We start from the raw sequence: 26,813 nt of genomic DNA, 5'->3' as shown, positions 1-26,813 counted from the left end.
CGCGTTCTTCGTTCCTCGGAGACGATTACCGTCACTTCCTGTGGCGTTGCTAAGCAACTGCGTGGTTTGGCGAAAACTGCCGCCTGGAGGCCGCGGAGCTTTCGCTTCAAATCGCCTTTCCAAGCTTGAGCACGCCGCGGGCACCTTAGGGATGCTGGTGCGATTCGGAAGGCGCAGTGGACAGGCGAAGGAAAGCACGGGTGAGCTGAACTAGCCCATCCCGGCAGAGGGATTGTTTCTGGTTCCCAAGCACGGGGGGAGAGGCGAGGGTACATTACCTTCTGAAACGGGCTCCACCATATAAAAACAGCACTGTGGGCATCGTCGGTCTCCGTGTGAATTAGACAGTTTTGACCATGGATGGTTGGGTAGGTGGGAAGTTTACAGAAATAAGGGTAGAGAAAAGAAGTCAGAAACTTAACAGTTGACTAGCTGGTCTGGGTCTCAAGCTGCGCAGTTGCAGCTCCAAAAGTCTGGTGTTTGCTGCATTCTCTCGCACTTTGGCTTTGTTATTCGTTGAGTGACTTGGAATGTATTTTGGATATATAAGTGACCTCATTAGAGTCTTAGCTCTACTGTGAACCTACTGAGTGCTTTTAGGAAAGTGTCTGAAGGAAAGCCTCATTTTCTTCAAATCTAGAATGAAAGTAATGTCTCACCTAACGGCATATACTCTGATATATCAGAGTGTAAAAATAATGCTGTTTAAGATGCATTAACTCACATGACCTTTTATAAAAATTTGATTTTGTAATAGAAGTAGCTTAGAACACTTAAAGAACTCTATTAATTTCAGTGATTTTGGTTTCTTAAGTCTGTAAATTCCCAATTAATGTTCTCATGGTGACATTAGAACCCTGGGAACTTAGATTATCTTTATGTCATTGCTTCAGTAGCAATCGAGTCCCTTGTGCCAAGTGAGAGCCAGCCATTCTCCCACCCAGTGGGCACTAGTGCATATTTATGCTGTGGAAAACTTAAGTACCAGCAGAGGATCACGAAATGTAGCAGACAGTACTCAAGGGGCATGTACTGAAAAACACAATTGTTCTCACATATTCACTTGCTTGTATATGAAGTACTGCACTGGGAGTTCCCTGGTGGTGCAGTGGTTAGGACTGGATGCTTTCACTGCCTGGACTGTTTGCAATCCCTGGTAGAGGAACTAAGATCCCACAAACCTCAGGGAGCAAAAAGGAAAGAAAAAGTGCCATGTGAAAATATTTACCTGATAGATTAACTCTGGCAGTTGGTCCAGAAGTTTGCATCTGAGCCTCACTGCTACATTATATCTTCATTTGATACTGAGATTCCAAGAAGTTAAATAACTTGCCCAAGTTTACATAGTAAGGAATTGACTGAGCAAGGACTCAAATTTATGTCTTCTGATTTTTAAATCTTGTATCAGTTCAGTTCGGTTCAGTCGCTCAGTCGTGTCCGACTCTTTGCAACCCCATGAATTGCAGCACACCAGGCCTCCCTGTCCATCACCAACTCCCGAAGTTCACTCAGACTCACGTCCATCGAGTCAGTGATGCCATCCAGCCATCTCATCTTCTGTCGTCCCCTTCTCCTCCTGCCCCCAATCCCTCCCAGCATCAGAGTCTTTTCCAATGAGTCAACTCTTCACATGAGGTGGCCAAAGCATTGGAGTTTCAGCTTTAGCATCAGTCCTTCCAAAGAACACCCAGGGCTAATCTCCTTTAGAATGGACTGGTTGGATCTCCTTACAGTCCAAGGGACTCTCAAGAGTCTTCTCCAACACCACAGTTCAAAAGCATCAATTCTTTGGCACTCAGCCTTCTTCACAGTCCAACTCTCACATCCATACATGACCGCTGGAAAAACCATAGCCTTGACCAGACAGACCTTTGTTGGCAAAGTAATGTCTCTGTTTTTCAATATGCTGTCTAGGTTGGTCATAACTTTTCTCCCAAGAAGTAAGCATCTTTTAATTTCATGGCTGCAATCACCATCTGCAGTGATTTTGGAGCCCCAAAATACTTTCCACTTAATCCCAGCTGTTCTTAAGTTAACAAGAATAAAATTATTCTTTGAAACAACTTCCAGATAGTATGCCAATATAGAAATGTCTGTGAAAAATCAGTTAAACTTCTCTTGAAAGTTTTTAACTCATTTTTAAAAATTTATTAGAAATGAAGCACTGTGAAGAAGATCCAGTTCTCTATCCACCTCTTCTGCCTAGCAAAGTAGATCTCCGGCAGGTCACCATAATTCCACACAATGAGTGGGAAAGGATTCGAGATAGCCTAGACAGTTTGACCAGAGAAGCAGCATGCCTTCGTGCAGAAAGAAAAGCAAAGAAAGAAATGCATTTACGATCCCAAGAAGTGGTAAAACACTGGACTAATACATACGCAGTAAGTATTAACCACCTGAGAGTGCATGTGCGCTGAAGACTGACTCTTCTTAGTACTCTTTTATAAATATTTCTAAGATGTAAAATAGCATTACAGTGCATTGAAACACATTTTCAACAGCTTTATTTAGGTATAAGTGGCATATAGTAAACTGGATATATTTAAAGTGTACAATTTAAGATTGGACGTGTTTATTTACCCCTGAAACCATTATTATAATCGAGAATGAACATATAATTGCCCCCTAGAAAGTTTTCCTGAACCCCCATTTTACTTCCTCTCATTCTTCCCCATGCTTCCTCCAGTGTCTCCAGGCAACCACTGATCTGCTGTCTATTATAAATTTCAGACAATTATTTGGAAATTCTTTCATGTTTTGTATCAATTATTCATTTTATTGCTGAGCGGTATTCCATTGTATGGCTATAACACAGTTTGTTATTATGCTCAGTTGTTGATGGATAGACATCAAGGAGATATTGACATTTGAGCTGCAACAGAAAATAAAGACAGTTTTATGAATTTTACTTCTTTTCCATTCTGGGTGTCTTTTAGTTCTTTCTTTCTCTTTCTTTTCTTTTTGCCTTATTGTACAGGAATGGATGTTTGATTTTTAAAGTGCTTTTTTTTTTTTTTACTTGTCTCTGTTGACATAATCATGAAGTTTTCATTCTTAATTTTGTTATATGGTGAATTGATCAGTATTCAAACACTGAAGCAAGATTGTATTCCTGGGATAAATGTTTGCTGGTCATATGTTATCTTTTTGATGGTTTCAGTTTGTTAAAATGTTAATTTTTGCATATGTGTTCATGAGGGATATTGGTCTTCTTGAAATGATGTTGGTGGTCTTGAAATGATATTGGTTTTCTTGAAATGTCTTTGTCTGGTTTGGATATCAGGGTGATGCTGGTTATTGTTATGATGGAGGATTGTGCAGAAACACAGGCCTTGAAACTGAGGAACCAAGGAGCTTCTTGAGGTATCCAGGCAGCTTCTTTTCATCTGTCTCTGATTTGTCTGTCATTCCATCTTTTTCTAGAATGATATATGTCTTTGCTGTGCCCTTCTCTGTGCATCTGTAAGATTCTCTACCTAAGAGGTACGTAACCTGAATTTTAGTGCCATGTACATGAGTGGGAATCTACTTCAAAGTGGGGAGATGTCCTCTGACTCCTTTTATTATCTCACCTGGGGAGAATTCACCTGGGAAAAGGTATTCTCATCCCCCTACAGCACTCGCCTGGATCATTGAGGAACTGAGAGGCAGAATTTTTTCCTGTTTTAAATTTTTAAAACTCTGTGCCAGCATAATATCTGCTTAGAGAGTTCTCACTTTTCCCTACCCCCCCAACTTTGCATATTTCCTCACTGTGTTGCAAGGTACATTGTCTGTCTTTGGGAGGGGACACAGAAAGTTTGTCTTTCCTTGCTTTAGGAACAGTGTTCATAATTTGTGAATTCTCTTTTTTCTAAAAGAGGGAAGAGTTACATCATGACTGATATCATATGTGTAATATAATATGTGACATTCTGAAAAAGGCAAAACCTACAGGGAAAGAAAACAGATCAGTGATTGCCAAAGGGTACAGGTTGGGGGGAATAGTTGACTCTAACAGGACATGAGGGGAGGATGGAACTGTTCTATAAGTGACTATGCATTTGTAAAACTGTATGCTAAAAGAGCGTATATAACATATACTGTAAAATATTTGATTTTAGAAAAGCCCTTGGTCCATAAATAGATGGAAGTGTGAAATATACTCCCTGTTTGGTTTTTTTTTTTTTCCAGAAGTACCACACTACACCTAATACTTCACACTTTCATGGGTGTTAAAGGGAAAAAATATGTAGTAAGTGTAGTAGAAACATAATAATAAAAACTGCAGTATAGGCAAAATGATTCATCAGTAGAGAGAGCCTGGAAGCAATCCTGTGTTATACCTGGGAGCCTGCCAAGTGCTAGAAATGTCATTGCACGTTAGATGGAAAAAGATGGAAATTCCATAACAGATACTGAAATAACTGGCATATGGAAAAGATGAAGTTATATCCCAGTGGTACAGAATATACAAAAATGAATTTCAGCTGGATTTAAGACCTAAATGTGGAAAATGGAACATTTAAAAATAAATCATAGGATAGCTTCAAGGTTTCTGGGCTCAAACGGTAAAGCGACTGCCTACAGTGTGAGAGACCTGGGTTCAATCCCTGGGTCGGGAAGATCTGGAGAAGGAAATGGTAACCCACTCCAGTATTCTTGCCTGGAAAATCCCATGGATGGAGAAGCCTGGTAGGCTACAGACCATGGGGTCGGAAAGAGTCGGACACGACTGAGCGACTTCACTTCACTTTCAAGATTTTCTTAAGATGTAGAAAATATGGCCCATAAAGGAGAAAATGACTTCATGGACACGAGACATTGGCTACCTCCTCAGGGGTGTAGAAGAACGTGTGAAGTATGCTGCTGTTGATTTTTTTAAGGGCTTCCCTGGTGGCTCAGTGGTAAAGAATCCGCCTGCCCATGCAGGAGACAGGGTTCCATCCCTGACCCGGGAGGATCCCACGTACTGTGGAGCAATGGAGCCTGTGCTCCACAAGTATTATTGAGCCTCTGCCCTAGAGCCCGGGAGCCACAGCCGCGGAAGCCCGCACGCCCTGGAGCCCGTGCTCCCCAGCGACAGAAGCCACCAATGAGAAGCTCACACGTCACGCGAGAGTAGTCCCAGCTCACTGCAGAGAAGAGCCCTCACTGCAACGAAGACCGAGCACAGCCAGGAATAAATAGATAAATAAAGGGACAAAAGTAGCAATATTATTTATTAAATATAGAACGGAATTACGGAAGTAAATGTGAGAAACTAAGGTGTTTATCTTAGAGATTCCAGGATTGGAGGGAGAGTTCCATTATATATTTTGTAATATTTTAGATTTTGAACCATGTAAATGTATTACCTAAAAAATTGAATTAAAGATTAGCTCATAAGTATAACCTCATATATATTAATGGTATGTGCAAATACAATACTCAGGGAAAGCTCTAATTATAATGTTTAATTTTGTAAGGTTAAATTACAAAATGAAAACAGACTACTGCTTTTATCTTTTTGTAGGGGATGAAAGAACAGAAACTTGAAGCCAAAAAGAAGCGTGATGAAGAAATAGAAGCAGAAAGACAAATTCTTGATATAGAAGAAGCAATATACAAACAAGGAGAAAGGAAAAAGGCCATTGAACTTGCAAAGCAATACCAATTTTACCAGACAGAACGAGTGAAAAACTTTCATGTACTACTTGGGTTTTCTTACATTTTATGTATATTTAACACATCTGTATATAACTAGACTTCATTTTCTTAAAATATTGCAATTTTTTTTTGTAGTCAGGACTTCTTCTTAGTAGAGTTATGAAAGAACGGGATGCACAGATTGAATTCCAAAAGAGTAAAATAAAATCAGATAAAAAATGGGAAGAACAACTGAAACTCAATGTTGAAAAAGCTTTTAAAGAAGAACGAGAAAAAGCAGAAAAACAACGCAGAGAAAGAGTGGCTCTTGCTAAAGATCATTTAAAACAGTATGTATATATAAATTACCTTTTTTTGTACCTTTTTCTTTTTCTCATAAAGATATAGCTTTTTTTCTGATTATAAAAGTAACATATGCTGATATACTTAGTAAGTAGAAAAAAAATAACAAGAAAGAGGTTAAGAATCACTATTACTCCTTTGGTGGCTTAGTCGCTAAGTCGTGTCTGACTCTGCGACCCCATTTACTTTAGCCTCCCAGGCTCCTCTGTCCATAGGGTTTTCCAGGCAAGAATACTGGAGTGGGTTGCCATTTCCTTCTCCAAGGGATCATCCCAACCCAGGGATCGAACTTTGGTCTCCTGCATTGCAGGTGGATTATTCCTTTATCCAAAGATAATATATTAGTTACAATTGTTATAATAATGCCACACAATCTAGTGGCATTCAACAGTAAACATTTATTTCTCACGTGTGTATGGTGGTTTGGGCTTGGCTGGGCAGCTTCTCCTCAAACTGTAGGACAGCTGGGTTTGCTTGTTACTGCAGGAAAGGCTCTGATCCTATTCCATGTGGATCTCATTTTGAGGTCCAGGATGGAGGGACAGCAAGCACCAGGGGAAAATTGCTTTTATGGTATTGACAGATGCTAAAGAATTAGCTGGCAAGCACATGGCTAAACCCAAAGAGAGTCAAAGGGTAAGGAAATACACTTGGCCTACCATGAGTCTCTAGTCATGTCACTGTGCTGACTTCAGTGGGACAGAGCCATAGACTTAGAATGGAAGTGAGGCGTGAGGGAGTCCATCTTTTTGAACAATAATTGCCGGGGTCCAGCCCCGGTGGAACCAGAGCGATTCAAAGGAGAGACGGATAGGCGAGGGAAAAACTTATTTATATAGAAATATAAAAGACATTAAGAAGAAATAGTGTAGTAGGAAAATTAAGTGGAGAAAGGAGGCTGAATAACTTGGCTTACGGGGAAGACCAATAAAATCTCAGGCAAGAGATTTGCACCATCTACATTGGGCCACTGGCGCCCACTTGAATATTGAAGGGTGCCCTGCCTTAGGCTCCCTTTCGCGCGGGTCTTAGAAGCCAGGACAAGTAAGTAGACTTGGTGAGCCGCCCCGCTCCAGATGGGAATTCAGCCTGAAATTAGAGTAAAGAGGAGAGGGAGGGAGAGGGAGAAAAAGAGAGAGAGAGACACGGGGGGAGCCAGATTCCCAAGAAACTAGGCCGAGAGACTAGTCTGAGAAACTGGTCCATCCTTTATTGTTCAGAAGGCTTTTTGTACTTTTGATAATACATGGAGACCAATGGGTAACACAAAGTTATGCAGCGTTAGCAGCCCAGATTCTTATCAAAACCAGGCTTTTCTCTCTGCATACCTAGTTGTATACACAAATCTTAGGTAGTTTACATCATTTTCCGGCCAAAAGGGCCAATTAACATTTTACAGTCCTTTTCTGATAAGGTTTGTCAACCAGAAGGCTTATTTGTGTTGATCTTCCCAAAGTCTGGTGCCACTCCCAGAAAAACACTAAATAAAGTTACATTCTTACACAGCAAAGATACAGCAATTTATAACAAGTGAAAGGAGTACAGTGATTTATAACAAAAGAAAAATAATTAACTCAAAAGTCTAGTGTTGCTAACATCAGAACTACTACATATCTTTTTCCATATCCCGTTTACATTGATTAACATTCTCCCAGGTGCCTAAAAGATAAAGAATATGGAGGCCTGGCAGCAATCATTGAGTCAACAGTGAAATCCTGTCACCAATATGATTTTTAGCTCTTTAGAAAAGGCTCTGTATCTTTAAGATGCTTTTAAGCTTTGTGCCTCTCGCAGTTGGGGGGCTTTCACAAGCTGTAAGAGGTCCGGGGGAACCTGTTAGGCAAGCTAGAGAGCTATCAGAGGGGTTTAACTGAAACATCCCTTTCAAATGCAGAAGACTAAAGCCCTGAGTTGACTTTTTCCAGCGAATATTAGAAGAGTGGAAAAGCAGGCAGACTCTGGTCTTGGGGGGGGTGGATGCTCAGGAAATTCCAGGGGGATCCCCTGAAGCCTGATCACGTCCTTGCATTTTGTCAGGCTTCCTTCCACATGACCTTGTCACGGGCGGGATTCCTCATGCTGGCCCCCGGCGAATAATTTAATCCAACACAGTAATTTGTTATTGTCTTGGTATGTAGCCATATAGATTTTTTTGATGTTAGTGGTAGACAGGGTCTCATTCACTGAAGTATAATTTATATTTAATAAAATCCACTTTTTAAAAAGCATATTGCTGGGAATTCCCTGGTGGTCCATTAATTAGGACTCTGTACTTTCACTGCCAAGGGACTAGGGTTCAATCCCCGGTTGGGGAACTAAGATCCCGTAAGTCATGCCCTATGCCCCCGCAAAGCATACTGCTGTATAATCACCTCCAAATCAAGATGTAGAACACTTGACTGCCCCCCAAAATTCCCTCATGCCCCTTTGCATTAAGTTTGGTCCCCTACCCTTGGCCCTTGGTAATCACTGACCCACTGATACAGACTTTTTTTCTGAGCATGTATGCTCACATTCTATAAAATAACACTGGATCCACACTATTGTTTTACGGAATGTTTTCTTCACACACCAGTAGTCTCTGTGCTCAGCCTTGTCTGACTCTTTGTACAGGGAACTAGACCCCACATGCCGCAACTAGGAGTTCACTCACCGCAACTAAAGATCCCACCTGCCGCAGCTAGGACCCAGCACAGCCAAATAAATAAATAAATTGTTTAAAAAAAAAAAAATCCCATGGACGGAAGAGCCTGGTAGGCTTCAGTCCATGGGGTCGCGAAGAGTCAGACACAACTGAGCGACTTCACTTTCATTTTCACTTTCATGCATTGGAGAAGGAAATGGCAAACCACCCCAGTGTTCTTGCCTGGAGAATCCGAGGGATGGGGGAGCCTGGTGGTGTGCTGTCCCTGGGGTTGCGCAGACTCGGACACGACTGAAGTGACTTAGCAGCAGCAGCAGCAGATATTAATTTATTAGACATATTGCAGATTTTTGTCATCAGTATTTGGAAAATATGGCCTATTTTATTGTTTGTCTTTGATTAGTATGACAGTCTGCCTGTGACTCACAGTCAGCATGATGAGGACAGGGCAAATAAGGAACTCTGTGATGCCAAAATCCACCCAAAGAGGATTTTTGATCAACACCCTTAAAAAAACTATTGTAAAGACACTTAAAAAATATAGATAAGGTTGATTACATCAGGGAAGTCCCAAATGTAAGCTGCTTGAGGGCAGGAACATGTGTTGATTGGCTGGACGGGATGTGTGGATGCCTAGACACAGACACATCAGGCTGGAGCTATCTTGCAAGTATGCTGAGGATCAACTACCAAATGTGGGCAGTCAGAATCTGTGATAAACCACTGATGGTACATGCTCCTGGTGGTGATGGTAGGGGGACTGAGGCTGTGGGTTGTACAGTTCAGTTCAGTTGCTCAGTCGTGTCTGACTCTCTGCGACCCCATGAATTGCAGCACTCCAGGCCTCCCTGTCTATCACCAGCTCCCAGAGTTCACCCAAACTCACGTCCATCGAGTCCGTGATGCCATCCAGCCATCTCATCCTCTGTCATCCCCTTCTCCTCCTGCCCCCAATCCCTCCCAGCATCAGAGTCTTTTCCAATGAGTCAACTCTTCACATGAGGTGGCCAAAGCATTGGAGTTTCAGCTTTAGCATCAGTCCTTCCAAAGAACACCCAGGACTGATCTCCTTCAGAATGGACTGGTTGGATCTCCTTGCAGTCCAAGGGACTCTCAAGAGTCTTCTCCAACCCCACAGTTCAAAAGCATCAATTCTTCAGCGCTCAGCCTTCTTCACAGTCCAACTCTCACATCCATACATGACCACAGGAAAAACCATAGCCTTGACTAGACGGACCTTTGTTGGCAAAGTAATGTCTCTGCTTTTCAATATGCTATCTAGGTTGGTAATAACTTTTCTTCCAAGGAGTAAGCGTCTTTTAATTTCATGGCTGCAGTCACCATCTGCAGTGATTTTGGAGCCCAAAAAAATAAAGTCTGACACTGTTTCCACTGTTTCCCCATCTATTTCCCATGAACTGATGGGATCGGGTGCCATGATCTCCGTTTTCTGAATGTTGAACTTTAAGCCAACTTTTTCACTCTCTTCTTTGACTTTCATCAAGAGGCTTTTTAGTTCCTCTTCACTTTCGGCCATAAGGGTGGTGTCATCTGCATATCTGAGGTTATTGATATTTCTCCCAGCAATCTTGACTCCAGCTTGTGTTTCTTCCAGCCCAGCATTTCTCCTGATGTACTCTGCATAGAAGTTAAATAAGCAGGGTGACAATATACAGCCTTGACGTACTCTTTTTCCTATTTGGAACCAGTCTGTTGTTCCATGTCTAGTTCTAACGGTTGCTTCCTGACCTACATATAGGTTTCTCAAGATGCAGGTCAGGGGTCTGGCATTCCCATCTCTTGAAGAATTTTCCACAGTTTCTTGTGATCCACACAGTCAAAGGCTTTGGCATAGTCAATAAAGCAGAAATAGATGTTTTTCTGGCACTCTCTCACTTTTTCCATGATCCAGCGGATGTTGGCAATTTGATCTCTGGTTCCTCTGCCTTTTCTAAAACCAGCTTGAACATCTGGAAGTTCACAGTTCACATATTGCTGAGCCTGGCTTGGAGAATTTTGAGCATTACTTGACTAGCGTGTGAGATGAGTGCAATTGTGTGGTAGTTTGAGCATTCTTTGTCATTGCCTTTCTTTGGGATTGGAATGAAAACTGACCTTTTCCAGTCCTGTGGCCACTGCTGAGTTTTCCAAATTTGCTGGCATATTTAGGGCAGCACTTTCACAGCATCATCTTTCAGGATTTGAAATAGCTCAACTGGAATTCCATCACCTCCACTAGCTTTGTTCGTAGTGCTGCTTTCTAAGGCCCACTTGACTTCACGTTCCAGGATGTCTGGCTCTAGGTGAATGATCACACCATCATGATTATCTGGGTCATGAAGATCTTTTTTGTACAGTTCTTCCGTGTGTTCTTGCCACCTCTTCTTAATATCTTCTGCTTCTGTTAGGTCCATACCATTTCTGTCCTTTATCGAGCCCATCTTTGCATAAAATGTTCCCTTGGTATCTCTAATTTTCTTGAAGAGATCTCTAGTCTTTCCCATTCTATTCCTTTCCTCTATTTCTTTGCACTGATCGCTGAGGAAGGCTTTCTTATCTCTTCTTGCTATTCTTTGGAACTCTGCATTCAGATGCTTATATCTTTCCTTTTCTCCTTTGCTTTTTGCTTCTCTTCTTTTCACAGCTATTTGTAAGGCCTCACCAGACAGCCATTTTGCTCTTTTGCATTTCTTTTCCATGGGGATGGTCTTGATCCCTATCTCCTGTACAATGTCACAAACCTCATTCCATAGTTCATCAGGCACTCTATCTATCAAGATCTAGGCCCTTAAATCTATTTCTCACTTCCACTGTATAATCATAAGAGATTTGATTTAGGTCATACCTGAATGGTCTAGTGGTTTTCCCTACTTTCTTTAAGTCTGAATTTGGCAATAAGGAGTTCATGATCTGAGCCACAGTCAGCTTTGTTGTGGATTGTACAGAGCTGGTGCTAAATCCAGATCGGAGCTCTGCAGTGAGGAGGCTGCTCAGGGATCTCTGAAGAACTCACAGGCAAGCCTGTGAGAGAACCAGCACTTGATGACTCATCAGTCTGAAGGCATCAATAGTGTTAGCTAGGGCGAGGATAACAACCAAAATGGCCAGCAGGGTAAGGAAATCGTTGCCTTCTATCAAATTCCATTTTCTAAGGGGCAAGGTCCATAGCTTAGATAGTGTCTTGTAGTGCTGAAGTGGAAATGCAGAAGGGATTAGGGACTTCTCTGTAACACAGTGTCACCATCTCAGCATACTGTCTGTTGTTCAGTAGGCTGGTTCTTTCTAAAGGAAAGAAACATTTGAATCTGGTCTAGGGCTTAATTTTGGTGAGTAATGAAGCAAATTTGAAGAAAGAAAAATAATTGGTAATCCTGGGATAACCAAGTTTGGATTTGGTTTTTATCACTGCTCTTTACCTATCTGTTCTTGTCCCCAAAGAAATCCAGAAGTTTTCTTTTACAGCTTCAAATCATCCCAGTAAGAATCTAATTCATTTCTTTAAAATATATCCTATTTTTCTGCTTCACTCTCAGTTTTAGTTGTTGTTTTTTTTCTTTAGAATAAAAGAACATGAAGAGGAAGAAGAAAAAAGGAGGAAAGAGGAAGAAAAGGATGCTGAGGAAATAAAACGGCAGAACTCATTATATGAAATAGAAATGAAAAAAAAACAAGGAAAGAAAAAAGAAGAGATCAATGAAAGCAGGAGGCTATTTTTTGTAAGTAGATATTACTCAGAAATGTATCTCTTCAAGAAATGTACAAAGTCCAATGACTAATTTTCAGTATATTTTTTATAAACAATAGTGGAGTAGAAAACAAGTTTACTATTAAGTTGGGTTTCTAGGTATAGTTTGAGGGGAACTATATTTGCTGTTGTTTCACATGTATGTACTATTACTTATGAACAAGAATTAAGAGAAGGAGACGTTTTGTCCAGTGAATTTTCTTATCTTTAAAATGAGAGCTGTTACAAGCAATGAATGGGGTGATATGTGTTCAGTATCTGCCGCACTATTAACTTGTGCTCCATCAGTTCAGTTCGGTCGCTCAGTTGTGTCCAACTCTTTGCGACCCCATGAATCGCAGCACGCCAGGCCTCCCTGTCCATCACCATCTCCCGGAGTTCACTCAGACTCACATCCATCGAGTCTGTGATGCCATCCAGCCATCTCATCCTCTGTCGTCCCCTTCTCCTCCTGCCCCCAATCCCTCCCAGTATCAGAGTCTTTTCCAGTGAGTCAACTCTTCACATGAGTTGGCCAAAGTACTGGAGTTTCAGCTTTAGCATCATTCCTTCCAAAGAACACCCAGGACTGATCTCCTTTAGAATGGACTGGTTGGATCTCCTTGCAGTCCAAGGGACTCTCAAGAGTCTTCTCCAACCCCACAGTTCAAAAGCATCAATTCTTCAGCGCTCAGCCTTCTTCACAGTCCAACTCTCACATCCATACATGACCACAGGAAAAACCATAGCCTTGACTAGACGGACCTTAGTGGGCAAAGTAATATCTCTGCTTTTGAATATGCTGTCTAGGTTGGTCATAACTTTTCTTCCAAGGAATAAGCATCTTTTAATTTCATGGCTGCAATCACCATCTGCAGTGATTTTGGAGCCCAAAAAAATAAAGTCTGACACTGTTTCCCCATCTATTTCCCATGAACTGATGGGACCGGATGCCATGATCTTCATTTTCTGAATGTTGAGCTTTAAGCCAACTTTTTCACTCTCCTCTTTCACTTTCATCAAGAGGCTTTTTAGTTCCTCTTCACTTTCTGCCATAAGGGTGGTGTCATCTGCATAACTGAGGTTATTGATATTTCTCCCAGCAATCTTGACTCCAGCTTGTGTTTCTTCCAGCCCAGCGTTTCTCATGATGTACTCTGCATAGAAGTTAAATAAGCAGGGTGACAATATACAGCCTTGACGTACTCCTTTTCCTATTTGGAAACAGTCTGTTGTTCCATGTCTAGTTCTAACGGTTGCTTCCTGACCTGCATACAGATTTCTCAAGAGGCATGTTAGGTGGTCTGGTATTCCCATCTCTTGAAGAATTTTCCACAGTTTCTTGTGATCCACACAGTCAAAGGCTTTGGCATAGTCAATAAAGCAGAAATAGATGTTTTTCTGGCACTCTCTCACTTTTTCCATGATCCAGCGGATGTTGGCAATTTGATCTCTGGTTCCTCTGCCTTTTCTAAATCCAGCTTGAACATCAGGAAGTTCACGGTTCATGTATTGCTGAAGCCTGGCTTGGAGAATTTTGAGCATGACTTTACTAGCATGTGAGATGAGTGTAATTGTGCAGTAGTTTAATAATTGTTTTAGGGTTGTTGTAATTTATTTTGTAATTTTTAACATCCTTTTCTTTATAAAGTTAGTTTTTATTCTTAAGTAACATATTCGTTGTTGTTGTTTAGTCGCTAAGTTGTGTCTGACTTTCACGAAGTTACATACATACAGATTTAAAACATCAAACATCACAAATCGCTTAGAGTGGCAGTCCTTGCTCCACTCCATCTGCTTCTTGGAAAATTATATTCTAAATAATCCACATATTTTTAAAAATATATTAAGCTTTTAAGATATGTATCTTGATTTATCAATTTTAGATGTTTTCTGTCTCTCTGTCCTAAAGAGGATTTAGCTCTTTTCTGATACTACCCTCTTCTCATTCTCCTCTTCTCTATAATTTTAATCGTTATTATGATTAAATGAATATTGTTCATCAAAGAGTTAATATACTATGACTGTATTTTTTGCTTCCATAAATATGCTTCTGTGATTAAAATAACTGTCATTGTTTTCATTTGCTTTAAAGTTGTACACCTCAATTTTTTCCATATGTTCCATGTTCTGTCAAATGGATGATACTAGTTTTCAAGTGTTCAACTAAGTAATATTAAATTATCTATGTTATTGGTTTTGTTGGTGCTCCCACATCCAGAGTCCCCCGTTCTCTGCCTTCTGGACTGTTTGCTCTCTAGGCCTGCTGCTCAGCTGCCATTCTGGGCCTTCCCTGTGCCAGTTTCCTGGGTCACAGCTCCTATTTCCTCAACCTTAAGCCTTCCTCTTTCTTGGTTTATTCCTTCATCTTGCTGAAATACATCTTTGAGTAGCTTCTGAAGAAAGGCTATAGTGGAGGTGAAATTTTTGACTTCTTATCTGGAAAGGTTATCATCTAAGGCAGTGCTTGCTTTATGGTTTGGATGTAGAATTCCAGGTTCAGAATTCAGAGTTGTGTATTTACAGTTTCTTAATCATCTAGCTTTCAGTGTTGCTATTGAGAAGTTATATCCCATTTATGGTCTTCATCTTATGTGTGTAAGCTACTGTGTTTGGCTTTTTCTTTCCTTCTCTCGGTTTCTCTGAAAGCTCTCAGTCTCTAAGATTTCACAGGGACATACCTTGTGTAGGTCTTTTTCATTTTGCTAAGCACTCAGTTGGTGCTTTAACCCATAAATGTGTCAAGTTTTGTTATTTCTTCTATAATTTTGTCCCTTTCTATTTTGTTTTCTCTGTTCTAAAACCCCTCTGGACTTTCTGAAGTGATGCTGTAATTTAAAAAAAATAGTTTCTCATATTATTAGTTAGGGTACAAGCATATAACAGAAAACTCAAAATGAAAAATGTAAAAAATTACAAAATAAATTGCAACAGTACCTTAAAAATTAGTCCTTTATTTGAAGAGCAGAGCTAATCTTTTCAAGGCTGATATGATTCCTCCAGAATCAACAAGGAATGAGACAGCTTTTCTCTTTTTGCCTTCCTATTCTCAGAACAGAGGTGGCTTCTGTTCTCGGGATTGCCTCATGGCCTTGAATAACTGCTGGAGCTCCCCCTGTCCCAACCAGACTCCAGGCAGCAAGAAGAAGAAAGGATGAAGGACAGAAAAGAGGGTTCTAACTTTTCTCCTTTTAAGGAACTTTTTCAGAACTCCCACTTAACAATTTCCATTAAAATCTCATTGGTTGTAATTTAGTGACACCTCGCTGAAAAGAATGCTTGGAAATACAGTCTTCTAGCTGAGACTGTTGCCACTCGGAACAAAATCTGGGTTCTGCTACTTATGCAGAAGGGAAGAGAGACTCTTCAGTAGGCAGTTAATTATTCCTGCCATTTTCGTTTTTTTTTTTTACTTTAAGAGTTATCCCCAACTTTGTCTTCTAAATCTTCTATTGAATTTTTAATTTTAGTGATGAAAGTTTTAATTTCAAAGTATTATAGAATACCAGTAATATCATTATTCCTTTTGCATGAAATCTTATTCTTGGTTCATGAATATAATATTTTTATCTCTCCAAGTCACTTTGGAGTAGGACAGACCTGTTTTGAATGCTAACTTGGCTTCTTACTAGCTATGTGACCTTGAGCTGAGGCTTTCAACTTTTAAAAAATTAGAATTAACTTTTAAATTCTAGTCTTTTCTTATTATAAAAATCCTTATGAACATTACAATAACTTAGAAAGAACAGTAACATAAAGCTTTTAAGAAATAATTCAAAACAATCACTTTTAAGAGTTTGATATTTTCATTACCTTTTCATGTCAACTAATCTATCTCCTAGCCAGATTACAGGCTTTTAAAAGTAATATCCCATAAAATAGAAGAGTACTTAAGCATAGTAACCTTGAGTTATAAATATGTTGGAATAATAAATAATTGCACCTAGTAACTTTTACCTTGAATTCAGTTCTACTTTTTTTTTTCCTTTTCCCCTTTTCCTTTTTTTTTTTAAATTAAATTTTATTTTTTTACTTTACAATACTGTATTGGTTTTGCCATACATTGACATGAATCCACCACAGGTGTTCATGAGTTCCCAACCCTGAACCCCCCTCCCATGGTAACAGAAGCATTGATCTGCCTGTATATCCCGGCTGTTGTGTTTACAGGCACCTATTATTGTGATGGCTAACTGAGGTCAGGTAGTAGAATATGTGCTGATATGAACAGATTTTTATTTTTGTTTAAAAAATGATCTAGTTTAAAAATTTTTATCAGAATATACATCTGTATAATTTTTTGTATATGTGTAAAAAGAAAGCCTAGACAAGAAATTCGTTTCAGAGTAATCGAGCCTGTTGGGTGGAATTAGGCATAGGAAGAGAGTAGATGTGGCAGGAAAAATTTTACACTGTGTGTTTTTAAAATATTTTAAATTTGTAAAAAAAAAAAAAACCAACAACAAAAATAAATTTGTATAGCATATATTAACTATTCAAACATTAAATGAGATTATATATATTTACTGTATTTTAAAATTATATTAATAGTATTGTTTTAGATTACATAGTTGTAAAGAAATGAGATATTTGAAAAGAAATACAGAAAATTAAGAAGATGTAAAAGTCATCTATAATCTCATACCCTAGACAACTACTGTTAACATTTGATGCATTTCTTCCAGTTATATATTCAGTATAAACTTATATGTGCATGGAAAACTAAAATACACTATGGTAATGCTTTATATTCTGCTTTTTCCTCCTAGTTACTGATTGTTATTTCGATCTTCCAATGTCCTTGAGAGCATAGTTTAACTGTTTCTCCATCATTGAATATTTAGAAGTTGTTTTCAATTTTTCAATATTATAAATAACTCTGAGATGAAATACATGGTACATGAAATTTAATGCCCAGCTATGATTATATCCTTGAGATAAATTTCCAAGAGAGAAATAATTATATTAGAAGCTGACCATTTGACAGGTTCCTATTAGATATCTATATGTTGAGACTTTTCTTTGTGATAACACAATTTCCCCCCTGCCCCAGGAACATTTGAATGATAAACATATCATCAAAGCTGTAGAACAGCAGCAGCAAGAGGAAGAAGATGAAAAGATTAGAAAATTCATCAAAGCAAAAAAGCGTCTTACACAAATGGGGAAAGAGAAGGAAGCTGAAAAACACAGGTCAGTGTCTAAAATAATTTTTGTGCTTAATAAAGTACTATCTGAAATTATTTTAAATCAGAAGTTGTCATATGAAAGTGCAGTCTTTAGGAATAAAGGTCTTATTATTTTATGTATATCAGGGTATTTAGTGACTTTGTGATTTCAGCTTGGAGCATGTGAATTGGGGTTCCAATGGAATATTGATGTCATCTATGTGGTTCAGTTCAGTTCAGTCGCTCAGTCATGTCCGACTCTTTGCGACCCCATGAATCGCAGCACACCAGGCCTCCCTGTCCATCACCAACTCCCAGAGTTCACCCAAACTCAGGTCCATCGAGTTGGTGATGCCATCCAGCCATCTCATCCTCTGTCGTCCCCTTCTCCTCCTGCCCCCAATCCCTCCCAGCATCAGACTCTTTTCCAATGAGTCAACTCTTCGCATGAGGTGGCCAAAGTACTGGAGTTTCAGCTTTAGCATCAGTCCTTCCAAAGGACACCCAGGACTGATCTTCAGAATGGACTGGTTGGATCTCCTTGCAGTCCAAGGGACTCTCAAGTCTTCTCCAACACCACAGTTCAGAAGCATCAATTCTTTGGCGCTCAGCTTTCTTCACAGTCCAACTCTCACATCCATACATGACTGGTAGAAAAACCATAGCCTTGACTAGACGGACCTTTTTTGGCAAAGTAATGTCTCTGCATCTATGTGGTAGATGACTGGAAATACTGAATATCTCTGCTTTAGGAGATGGGTATGAGAGCTGTATAAAAGCTGGAGATGGCTTTATGAGCCATTGATATACAAGTGGCAGCTGGAACTGTGGGTACAGGTGAACTCACCTAGGGGGAGTAGGTAAGAAATGAAGGTGACATAGTCCCTGTGGAAATCCATAGTTAAAGGTCAAATGGAGAACAAAGATACTATGAAGACCAAGGAATAGTTTCCAGAGAATGGAGGAAAAGCAAAGAAACTGCAAAGGGTGTGTGTGTGTGAGAGAGAGAGAATTTACTAAGCAGAGAGCAGTCATCAGTGTTAGGTGACTAGAGGGAGAGAGTTTTAAAGTACAGCACTCATCAGATGTAGAGGTCATTGCTTACCTTAGTGAGCAATTTGGGATGAGATGAGTGAAGATACAGTACATTGTGTTTTTGCCTAGATTATGCTTTTCACTTGTGCAAAACCCTCTGGTGGCTTCACACCACACTTAGAGTGTTGATTATGACCCATAAGGCTCTGTACCCATCCTAATTCCCAGTGACCCTAACTCCCTCTCCCAAACCTCATCTCTTACTGTTCTCTTTCTTTCCCTCTTCCTCACTTACACTGAGTTTCTCCTGTACCCTCTTTGGGAAATTTTCACCTCCCTTGACTCTTTCAGATCTTCACTCAAATATTGCCTTCTCATTCAGGACATCCCTGTGTTATTTAAAATTATAACCCCATACCCCACATTGCTTATCACTTTAATGGCTTTTTTTCATTGGTGATCCAGTACTATTTTAATTATTTAGTTTGCTGTGTCTCTACCCCAACTATTGTGAAAGCTCCACAAAGGCAGAGACTTTTTAATGTTTTTGTTTACTTCTATGTCCCAATAGCTGCAATAGTCCCTGGCACATAGTAGATAATCAATAAAAGTGTTTAGAAAAACACTTTGTTTTTGAAAGCCCAGGTGAAATGTGACTTTTTCCACGAAGGCTTCCTTTTCCATTTGCCCACATCACTTTCTAGGTTTATTGTGGCCTTTTGCCTGCATAGTTATTTCCGTAACTGCCTTTTCTGCACTTTATTTTTTTATTCGTTACTTTTTGGCTGTTCTGGGTCTTTGGCGCTGTGTGGCCTTTCTCTAGTTGCAGGGAGCAGAGGCTGCTCTCTAGTCATAGAGCGTGGCTTCTCATCACAGTGGCTTCTCTTGCGGAGCACAGGCTTTAGGGCATGTGGATTTCAGCAGTTGTGGACTGGGCTTAGTTGCTCCGTGGCCTGTGGGATTTTCCCGAACTAGGATCAAACCTGTGTCTCCTGCACAGGCAGGCAGATCCTTCACCACTGAGACAGCAGGGCAGCCCTTTTCCCACGTTAGGGTGTCACTTCCTTGGGGCATGCACTGTGTCCTTTCTCTTCGCTTCTCCAGTGTGGCTTTGCAGACTCACTCTGATCAGTGAATATGTCACAACTCAAGTTAAAAGTTTTTGCCCAATTTCCTAAACCAAAATGCCCCCATTCCTTTAACAGATAGGCAGTTATTGTTGATGATGTGCCAGGCACTATGCTTGGCCCTGAACTAGAGAGAGGACTTCACCCGGTGCAAAAGGAAAGTTATCTATCTTCATTTAAAGTATGTTGGCTCCATAACAAAACCATTCTTGAAGACTTGACTAGTAAATGGTTATTTTGTTACAGGCTAATGGAGGAATGGAGAGAAAGAATAAATAACTTCCTGAGTAAACTGATGAAAGAGAAATTTGACAATGAAGATTTGATTATTGCCAGAGATATTGCAGAAGCTGAGGCTGAGTGGGAAAAAAGAGAAAGAGAAAAGTATGAAAAAAACAAAGCAGAATTAAAAGCAATCGCAGAACATAGAGCTCTTGTGGTAAGCAATTCACTAAGTAAAAATCAAACAAAATGGAGCCCTTTGCTGCAGTTTCTCCTAACTTACTCCCTCTGCTTCTCTGACAGAAAACTAAGAGATTTGAAAAACGTTGCATAAAATTATCTTCCAATATTCTTGAAATCAGACCATGTTTACTTTCTAATAGAAGATGATATGATAATTACAAATAAGATCTTTATAGATGCAAAGTAATAGTCTCCGGTTTCAGAACCATCTGAAATGTAAAAAAGTTATTAACTTTCATTTGAATGTTTTTAAGATAAACCAGGTAAAAATTACCCCATTGTGTTTCTGTGTATCTTAATACTTCAGAATTTATCCCTTACATGACTGACTTTCGTAAGATTTAGATAGTTTTTAAGCATTATAGCAGTTATATAATGCTATAAATGTTTCCCTATTTTGAGATGGTCTTGCTTTTCTGTTCCTATATTTTTTTAAACCAATGTCATTCTACTTACGTTTTCATTGTTTCTTGATATTACTAGAACAAAAAGTAAACTGGCTATGTGGGAGTCACCCCAACTTTTGGCGCTTTCATTGCGCCTGGCTGACTTTCCACTTGGAACTTTCTAACTTCAAGGCCATTGGTTGCTAAAAATGGTTTTTTCTTTTGCCTTCTATCATCTAGATGAAGAATAAAGAGGAAGAAGAAAGACAAAGGAAAATAGAGGCTACAGAACAATTGCTAGCTATCCTAAAAGCAGACCAGATTTTCTGGGAGCATGAAAAGGAAAAAAAGCGGAAAGCTGATAAAGAACGTCGAGAAGTTCAAGATGCCCATATTCAGCAAATGGTAATTATTCCTACTTATAAATAAATATGTAATATAGATTTCATGAGCTTTGGTTCCCAAAACAGTTTTACCAAGTAAGATTAGACAGTTGCTATGGTTATGACACAATAAAATGTACTAAAAATGTGAAGAGTTACTTTTTATCAGTATTGAAGTTTCCGTACTAGGTTTATGTCTTTTGTACAGATATTTATCTTTCTTCAGTTTCAATTGCATTTTAGTAAATGTGAAAGAAAATACAAATGCATATGGCAGGCCATGATGCTTTTTTTACTTTTTCCCCTCTTTTGTAACTATTATCCAGAGAATATGTTGATTGGGATCTCATAGGTTTCATTTCTGAGGTGAGTGGGGGTCCCAGAGATTTGAGAACATGTATGCAGGACTGGGCATGTAATCATTTGTTTCTGAAAACTGTTTTCCAGAATAGCTCTACCATTTTCCATTCTTCCCAGCAATGTATGCAAAGACAAGTCACTCCACATCCTTGCCAGCACTTGTTATTGCCATCTTTTAATTTTTAACAATTCTAGCATAGTGTTTGGAGAAGGCAGTGGCACCCTACTCCAGTACTCTTGCCTGGAAAATCCCATGGACGGAGGAGCCTGGTGGGCTGCAGTCCATGGGGTCGCTAAGAGTCGGACACGACTGAGCGACTTCCCTTTCACTTTTCACTTTCATGCACTGGAGAAGGAAATGGCAACCCACTCCAGTGTTCTTGCCTGGAGAATCCCAGGGATGGGGGATCCTGGTGGGCTGCTGTCTAGGGGGTCACACAGAGTCGGACATGACTGAAGAGACTTAGCAGCAGCAGCATAGTGTTATCTCATGGTGTTGTTTTTGCATTTCCTAACAACTAAAGATGTTGAACATCTTTTCATGTTCTTTTTAGTTGTTGTGTGCCTTATTTTGTGTTTACTTAAATCTTTTGCCAGTTATTTAGTTGGGTTGTTAATGTGGTGAAACATACATAATATTTACTATTTTTAATCATACAGTCCAAGGGCATTAAGCACATTTTTACTGAGATGCAGTTGTCAACGCTGTCCGTCACCGTAACTTTTTCATCATCCTACTCTGAAACTCTGTACACATTAAAGAGCAACTGTCTGTTCTGTCTTCCTTCCAGTTCCTAGTAACCACTGTTCAACTTTTTGTCTCTGTGAATTTGCTACTCTAAGTACCTCATATTAGTGAAATCATACAGTATTTTTTTCTATTTCACTGAACATAGTGTCTTCAGGGTTCACTCACATTGCAGCATGTCAGTTTCATTCCTTCTTAATGATGAATAATATTCCATTGTACATATGTATCAGATTTTGCTTATCCACACATCCATCAGCGGATATTTGGGTGGTTCCCATATTTTGGCCATTGCAAATAATGACTGTGCACACTGCTATGTAGATAGATACCTGTTTGAGTTCCTGCTTTCCATTCTTTTGCTTATATTCCCACAAGTGGAATTGCGAGATCATATAGTAACTCTGTGCAGTTGTTTTTCAGAAACACCATACTGTTTTCTACAGCAGTTGCAGCATTTCACGGAGCCACCAGCAACGTTCGAGTTCTACCTTCTCCAAATTCTCAACACTCGTTTTCTGTGTCTGTTGTTGCTTATCATCATGGATTTGAAGCATTTCCCTCATGATTAGTGATATTGAGCATCTTTTCTTATACTTACTGACCATTTCCATTCAGGCTCAAGACTTCCTTTAGCATGTTTTATAGCCCAGGTAGGCTAGTGACAAATGTTTTTATGGAGAAGTCTTTATCTTGCTTTTATTGGATACGAAATTAATTGGATGTCATTAGTTTTTTCAGCCTTTTGACTGTTCCAGTGTCTTCTGGCCTTCACCATTTATGACTGGAAATCTGTTAATAGGGTTTGTCCCCGTATGTGATGTGTCATTTGTCTCTTGCTCTCTTGCTGATTACAAGCTTTTTTATTGTGGCTTCCTGCAGATTGACTGTGATGTGTTTTGAGTTTTTCCTATTTGAGATTTGTGGTGGGTCTTGGACGTGCTAGTTAATATCACCAAATGTGGGGAGTATTTTACTATTTCAAATATTTTTTCCTACCTCTTTATCCCTTTTTTCTTCAGGGACCTAGTTTGCACATGCAGAGAGACATCTGATATTGTGCCAGAAATCTGACATTGTTAATCTCACATTTAGTCAATAATTTTTTCTCCAGATAGGATACTTTCTATTGACCTACTTTCAAATTCACTGATTCTGATGCTGAGCTCACCTAGTGAGCTTTTCATTTGTTATTGAACTTTCAACTCTACAGTTGTCTATAGTTTCTAATTCTGTAATTCCCAATTCACTTGTTCTGAGCATATTTCTTTTAATTTACTGGATATCTTCATAACTGCTTTTAAATCTAATTGCCAAAGTCAATATGTAGTCTCATTAATAGTTGTAACTTTTATAACTATTAGTTATATAATTTTCTGTTGAACTTTCTTTCCTGAAAATAATATAACATTTTCCTATTTCTTTGCAGTGATTTTTGGCTGAAAATCGAACACTTTATATAGAATATGTTGCAGATTGTTTTGTTCTGAGGGTTGTTGCTTTTTTAGTAGGCAGTTGCTTTCCCTGGATGCAAACTATGAAATCTGCCTTCACCATAGTACCTCTGATGTCTTTGCTCACTTTTACGTTTTAAAGCCTGGATCACTAGGGTTCTTTCCTCACTGTACTGGTTTTGTTTGATATTCATCCAGTAATGAGTCGAGTTTATGTTCAGACACCTTTAGCCAGTAAAGCTTTTACTCCTACGCCTGCTATGAAAGCTGTGTGCAGGTTGAGATTGGTAGTCCAAAAGTTCTCCTGTGTGGATGTATTTTTATCAGTCAGGAATGTGTGTAGATTTATCATTACAGCTTTCTCTCATTCCAGAATCTCCTCCTCCTATTTCTAGCTGTTTTGTCACTTGGTCCAAATAGAATCTGCCGTCACTGTCCAATAATCTGCATGTTTTCACAACCTGAGCTAGAGGGATAGCAATGCCTTCCAGACAAGAATGTTATGAACTTGTACTTCTTACCTTCTGATCTAGTTTTTCAGGAAAAAAAAACTTCTCAAGCTATAGCCTGTACATAGTCATTTACCAATGCTCTGAAATGGTTGACTTTAATAATCAACTTTTCTGTGGAGTTTTGCCCAACCTCATGTGGCCATTGTCAGAAGTAGGATCTGCCACATTATTTTGAAGCAAATACCAAATATCATTATCATTTTATCAATGTATATTTCAGTATATTTCAATGTATATATCAGTATCTATCTCTAAAACCCAGGGACTCTTTAGAAATTGACATAATCACAATCCTGTTATCACACCTAAAACATTCAAAAAATATGTAACATTTAACATTGTGTTGTTTCAATTTCCACCAGATTGTCTCATGAATTATTTTTTAAAGGTTTTTGAGGATGAAACAGTGTCCATATATTCTATTTGGTTGATTGATATATCTTTCAAGTTTCTTGTAACCTGTAACTCTTCCTTTATCCCCATCCTTCTTGTTCTTAGTCTCCTTGTCTTCATTATGTTTATCTTGCAATTTGAAGGAACTGGGTTTGTCTTTTCAAATTACAGTCTGGATTTTGTGGCAGCCATGCAGGGTAGTATTGTTCCTTATATTTCATGCAAAATCCAAGGTAAGTCAGATTCAGGCTCAATTTTTTTGCTGAAAATCCCTCACAATTGGTGCTGTGTATTCCCCCTAGGAGGCATGTGATAACTGTTGTCTCACTTTCTGTGACACAAGCAGACTTTGGTGATTGTTACCTAGATTTAATTCATAGGTGGCAAAATGCATTTTCTCCTTCCTTCTCATTGATTGCTTTTCAAATAAATTTTCATGATCAGCAATTGGTTTCCCTTAAATACAATTTTAAGACAGGATAAATATTTGATTTTCACTTTTTTGAGTTTTCAAATGATTAGCTCTCTAACATCTCCTAAGGTTTTTGTTACTTTACCTCCCATGTGGTCATTTTTAGGATTTTAAACCAATCAATATTTTACAAATCTGTATTTGATATATATAGTTTGAGGTACCGGTCATATGATCCATTATGGTTATCCTTTCCTTCCACTCTCATTTCCTTTCTGTACTTAAAAAACGTTTATCCCTGTTCCCTCAATGTTTCTACAAAACTGCTACCAAATCAGTTTATCCCAGTTGCTCCTTATCAGGATCCCAAATTTTAGCATTTTACCATTGATGAGACAGTTTTTAGCCTTTTCTGTTCTTAATGTTATTTAATGTCATTTTCTATTTTTTTCAAACTCCTGGTGTCTGTCCCTATTCAACAAATAGCATAAAAGTCCTAGCGTTGAAATATAGCTTTCTAATAAAAATTTGGTATTTTGTATTGAATACAAAATAGTTGTTCTATTTCATCACAAATTTCAGTTTGATTTTAAGCTACTATTTTATGCTGAAGTGTTTGGTTACTGATTTTGAAAAATATTTGCATGAATGTTATTATAATATATTCACAAGTGAATTTTTTATAAACTCAGCACTTCTTAAAATGTATCAGATACAATGAAAAGCTATCAACCGAAATATAGAAATCTTTAAAAAGCCATTAGTCACTTCATATAATATAAGCAGAACATTTTTATAAATTACAAAAAAAAAAAAATGAAATGCTAGTAAACTAGTTTTTTGACAGGTTGCTTATTCTACCTAGCTTCTGATCAGCCTACATTGATAAATGTCACGTGTCTAACTTCAGATTCTTAGGAAACAGAGAATGTAATTAGTTTAATTCAGATATTCATTGAAGATTTAATCTTACGTGGCTGGGTCACATGGTGTATGTGGCTGGTTTGGGATAGCAGGTCTGGGTGCATTCTTTCAGAATAGCGGATGGACTGGGACAGTGACTGGTATGCCTTCTATACTTGTGAAAGAACACACCTTATAATCGGTACAAACAGGATTTTAAACTTGGTTATTTTAATCTTAACTTCATGCTATATTGTTTGAAGATGTACAATCACATAGTAAGGTAAGCTTCACTGAGCCACTGCTTTGAACATAATGGGAAAAGCATGGGAGAATTTCTGAAATAAATTATATAGTTAAGTCAGGACTTGTCAAATGTCAATGAATTTAAAAGCTGTATCTACAACTTCATATGCTATGTGTGTTTAGAAAATTGGTCAATTTTCTAAATGTATCAGTATGTAATTATATTTTATCATTCCCAAACAGGCCAAACATAAGTTTAATGCACTGCAAGCAAAACAAGCAGAATCAGAGTACTGCAGACTTACTGAAGCACTTGTGGCTGAAAAGGAGAAGGAATTTCAGGATTATGCCAGAGAAGTAATTGAATCTGAGTCTGAATCGACAAACAAATATATTTATCCTCTTGTAAAAGCTGTACAGGAAGGACCTGGAGGTGGACATGGACCAGTTTTAGTGGACAGAGGTGGATTAAGACCCAGCTATCAGGCGAATGATACCACTGGAGTCCAGCTCCCTTTTTATAACTCTCGGGGATCGAAATATAATAATTTTCAAAAGTCTAAGGGAAGGCTAGGTTTTACATGGTAGAAAAAAGTTTATTTTTAAGATTAAGAAGACTAATTTGTAGCTAATCTGAGCTACACATTCAAGTGAATTATATGCTTGTAATTTGTTAATAAAGCTGCTTTTCATCTAAGTACAATTATGTCTGACCTAATTGATTCTTCCCCATTCAAGATTAAGTCAGATTCTTTTTTATTCTGATAAATGATATATACAACAAAATGTATAATTTTAGCTATTTAAGAATATTCAGTGGCATTAAGTATATTCATAATATTGTACAACCATTACCATTTATCTAGTTCCAGAAGTTTTTCAT

At 38.7% G+C, this 26,813-nt stretch overlaps 1 protein-coding gene across 2 annotated transcripts; it reads left to right on the top strand.

Moving 5' to 3' along the window:
* CCDC173 (coiled-coil domain containing 173) lies at window positions 2-26,631 on the top strand. Of its 2 annotated transcripts, XM_013969034.2 has the most exons (10): window positions 181-200; window positions 2,155-2,381; window positions 3,284-3,363; window positions 5,495-5,668; window positions 5,764-5,957; window positions 12,174-12,330; window positions 17,392-17,531; window positions 19,915-20,107; window positions 20,760-20,924; window positions 26,174-26,631. In XM_013969034.2, exons 4-10 carry the CDS (start codon window positions 5,498-5,500, stop codon window positions 26,516-26,518), a joined length of 1,365 nt encoding a protein of 454 aa, XP_013824488.2. In that variant the 5' UTR covers window positions 181-200; window positions 2,155-2,381; window positions 3,284-3,363; window positions 5,495-5,497; the 3' UTR covers window positions 26,519-26,631. The 2 variants fall into 2 exon arrangements, with proteins under 2 accessions (XP_005676051.2, XP_013824488.2); XM_005675994.3 differs by lacking the exon at window positions 3,284-3,363 and having other exon boundaries at window positions 2-200.

This window comes from Capra hircus, chromosome 2 (assembly GCF_001704415.2).
Source record: "Capra hircus breed San Clemente chromosome 2, ASM170441v1, whole genome shotgun sequence".
Lineage (NCBI taxonomy): Eukaryota > Metazoa > Chordata > Mammalia > Artiodactyla > Bovidae > Capra > Capra hircus.
Note: the sequence above shows the minus strand (reverse complement) of the source record. Positions and strands in the feature narration are given on the sequence as shown.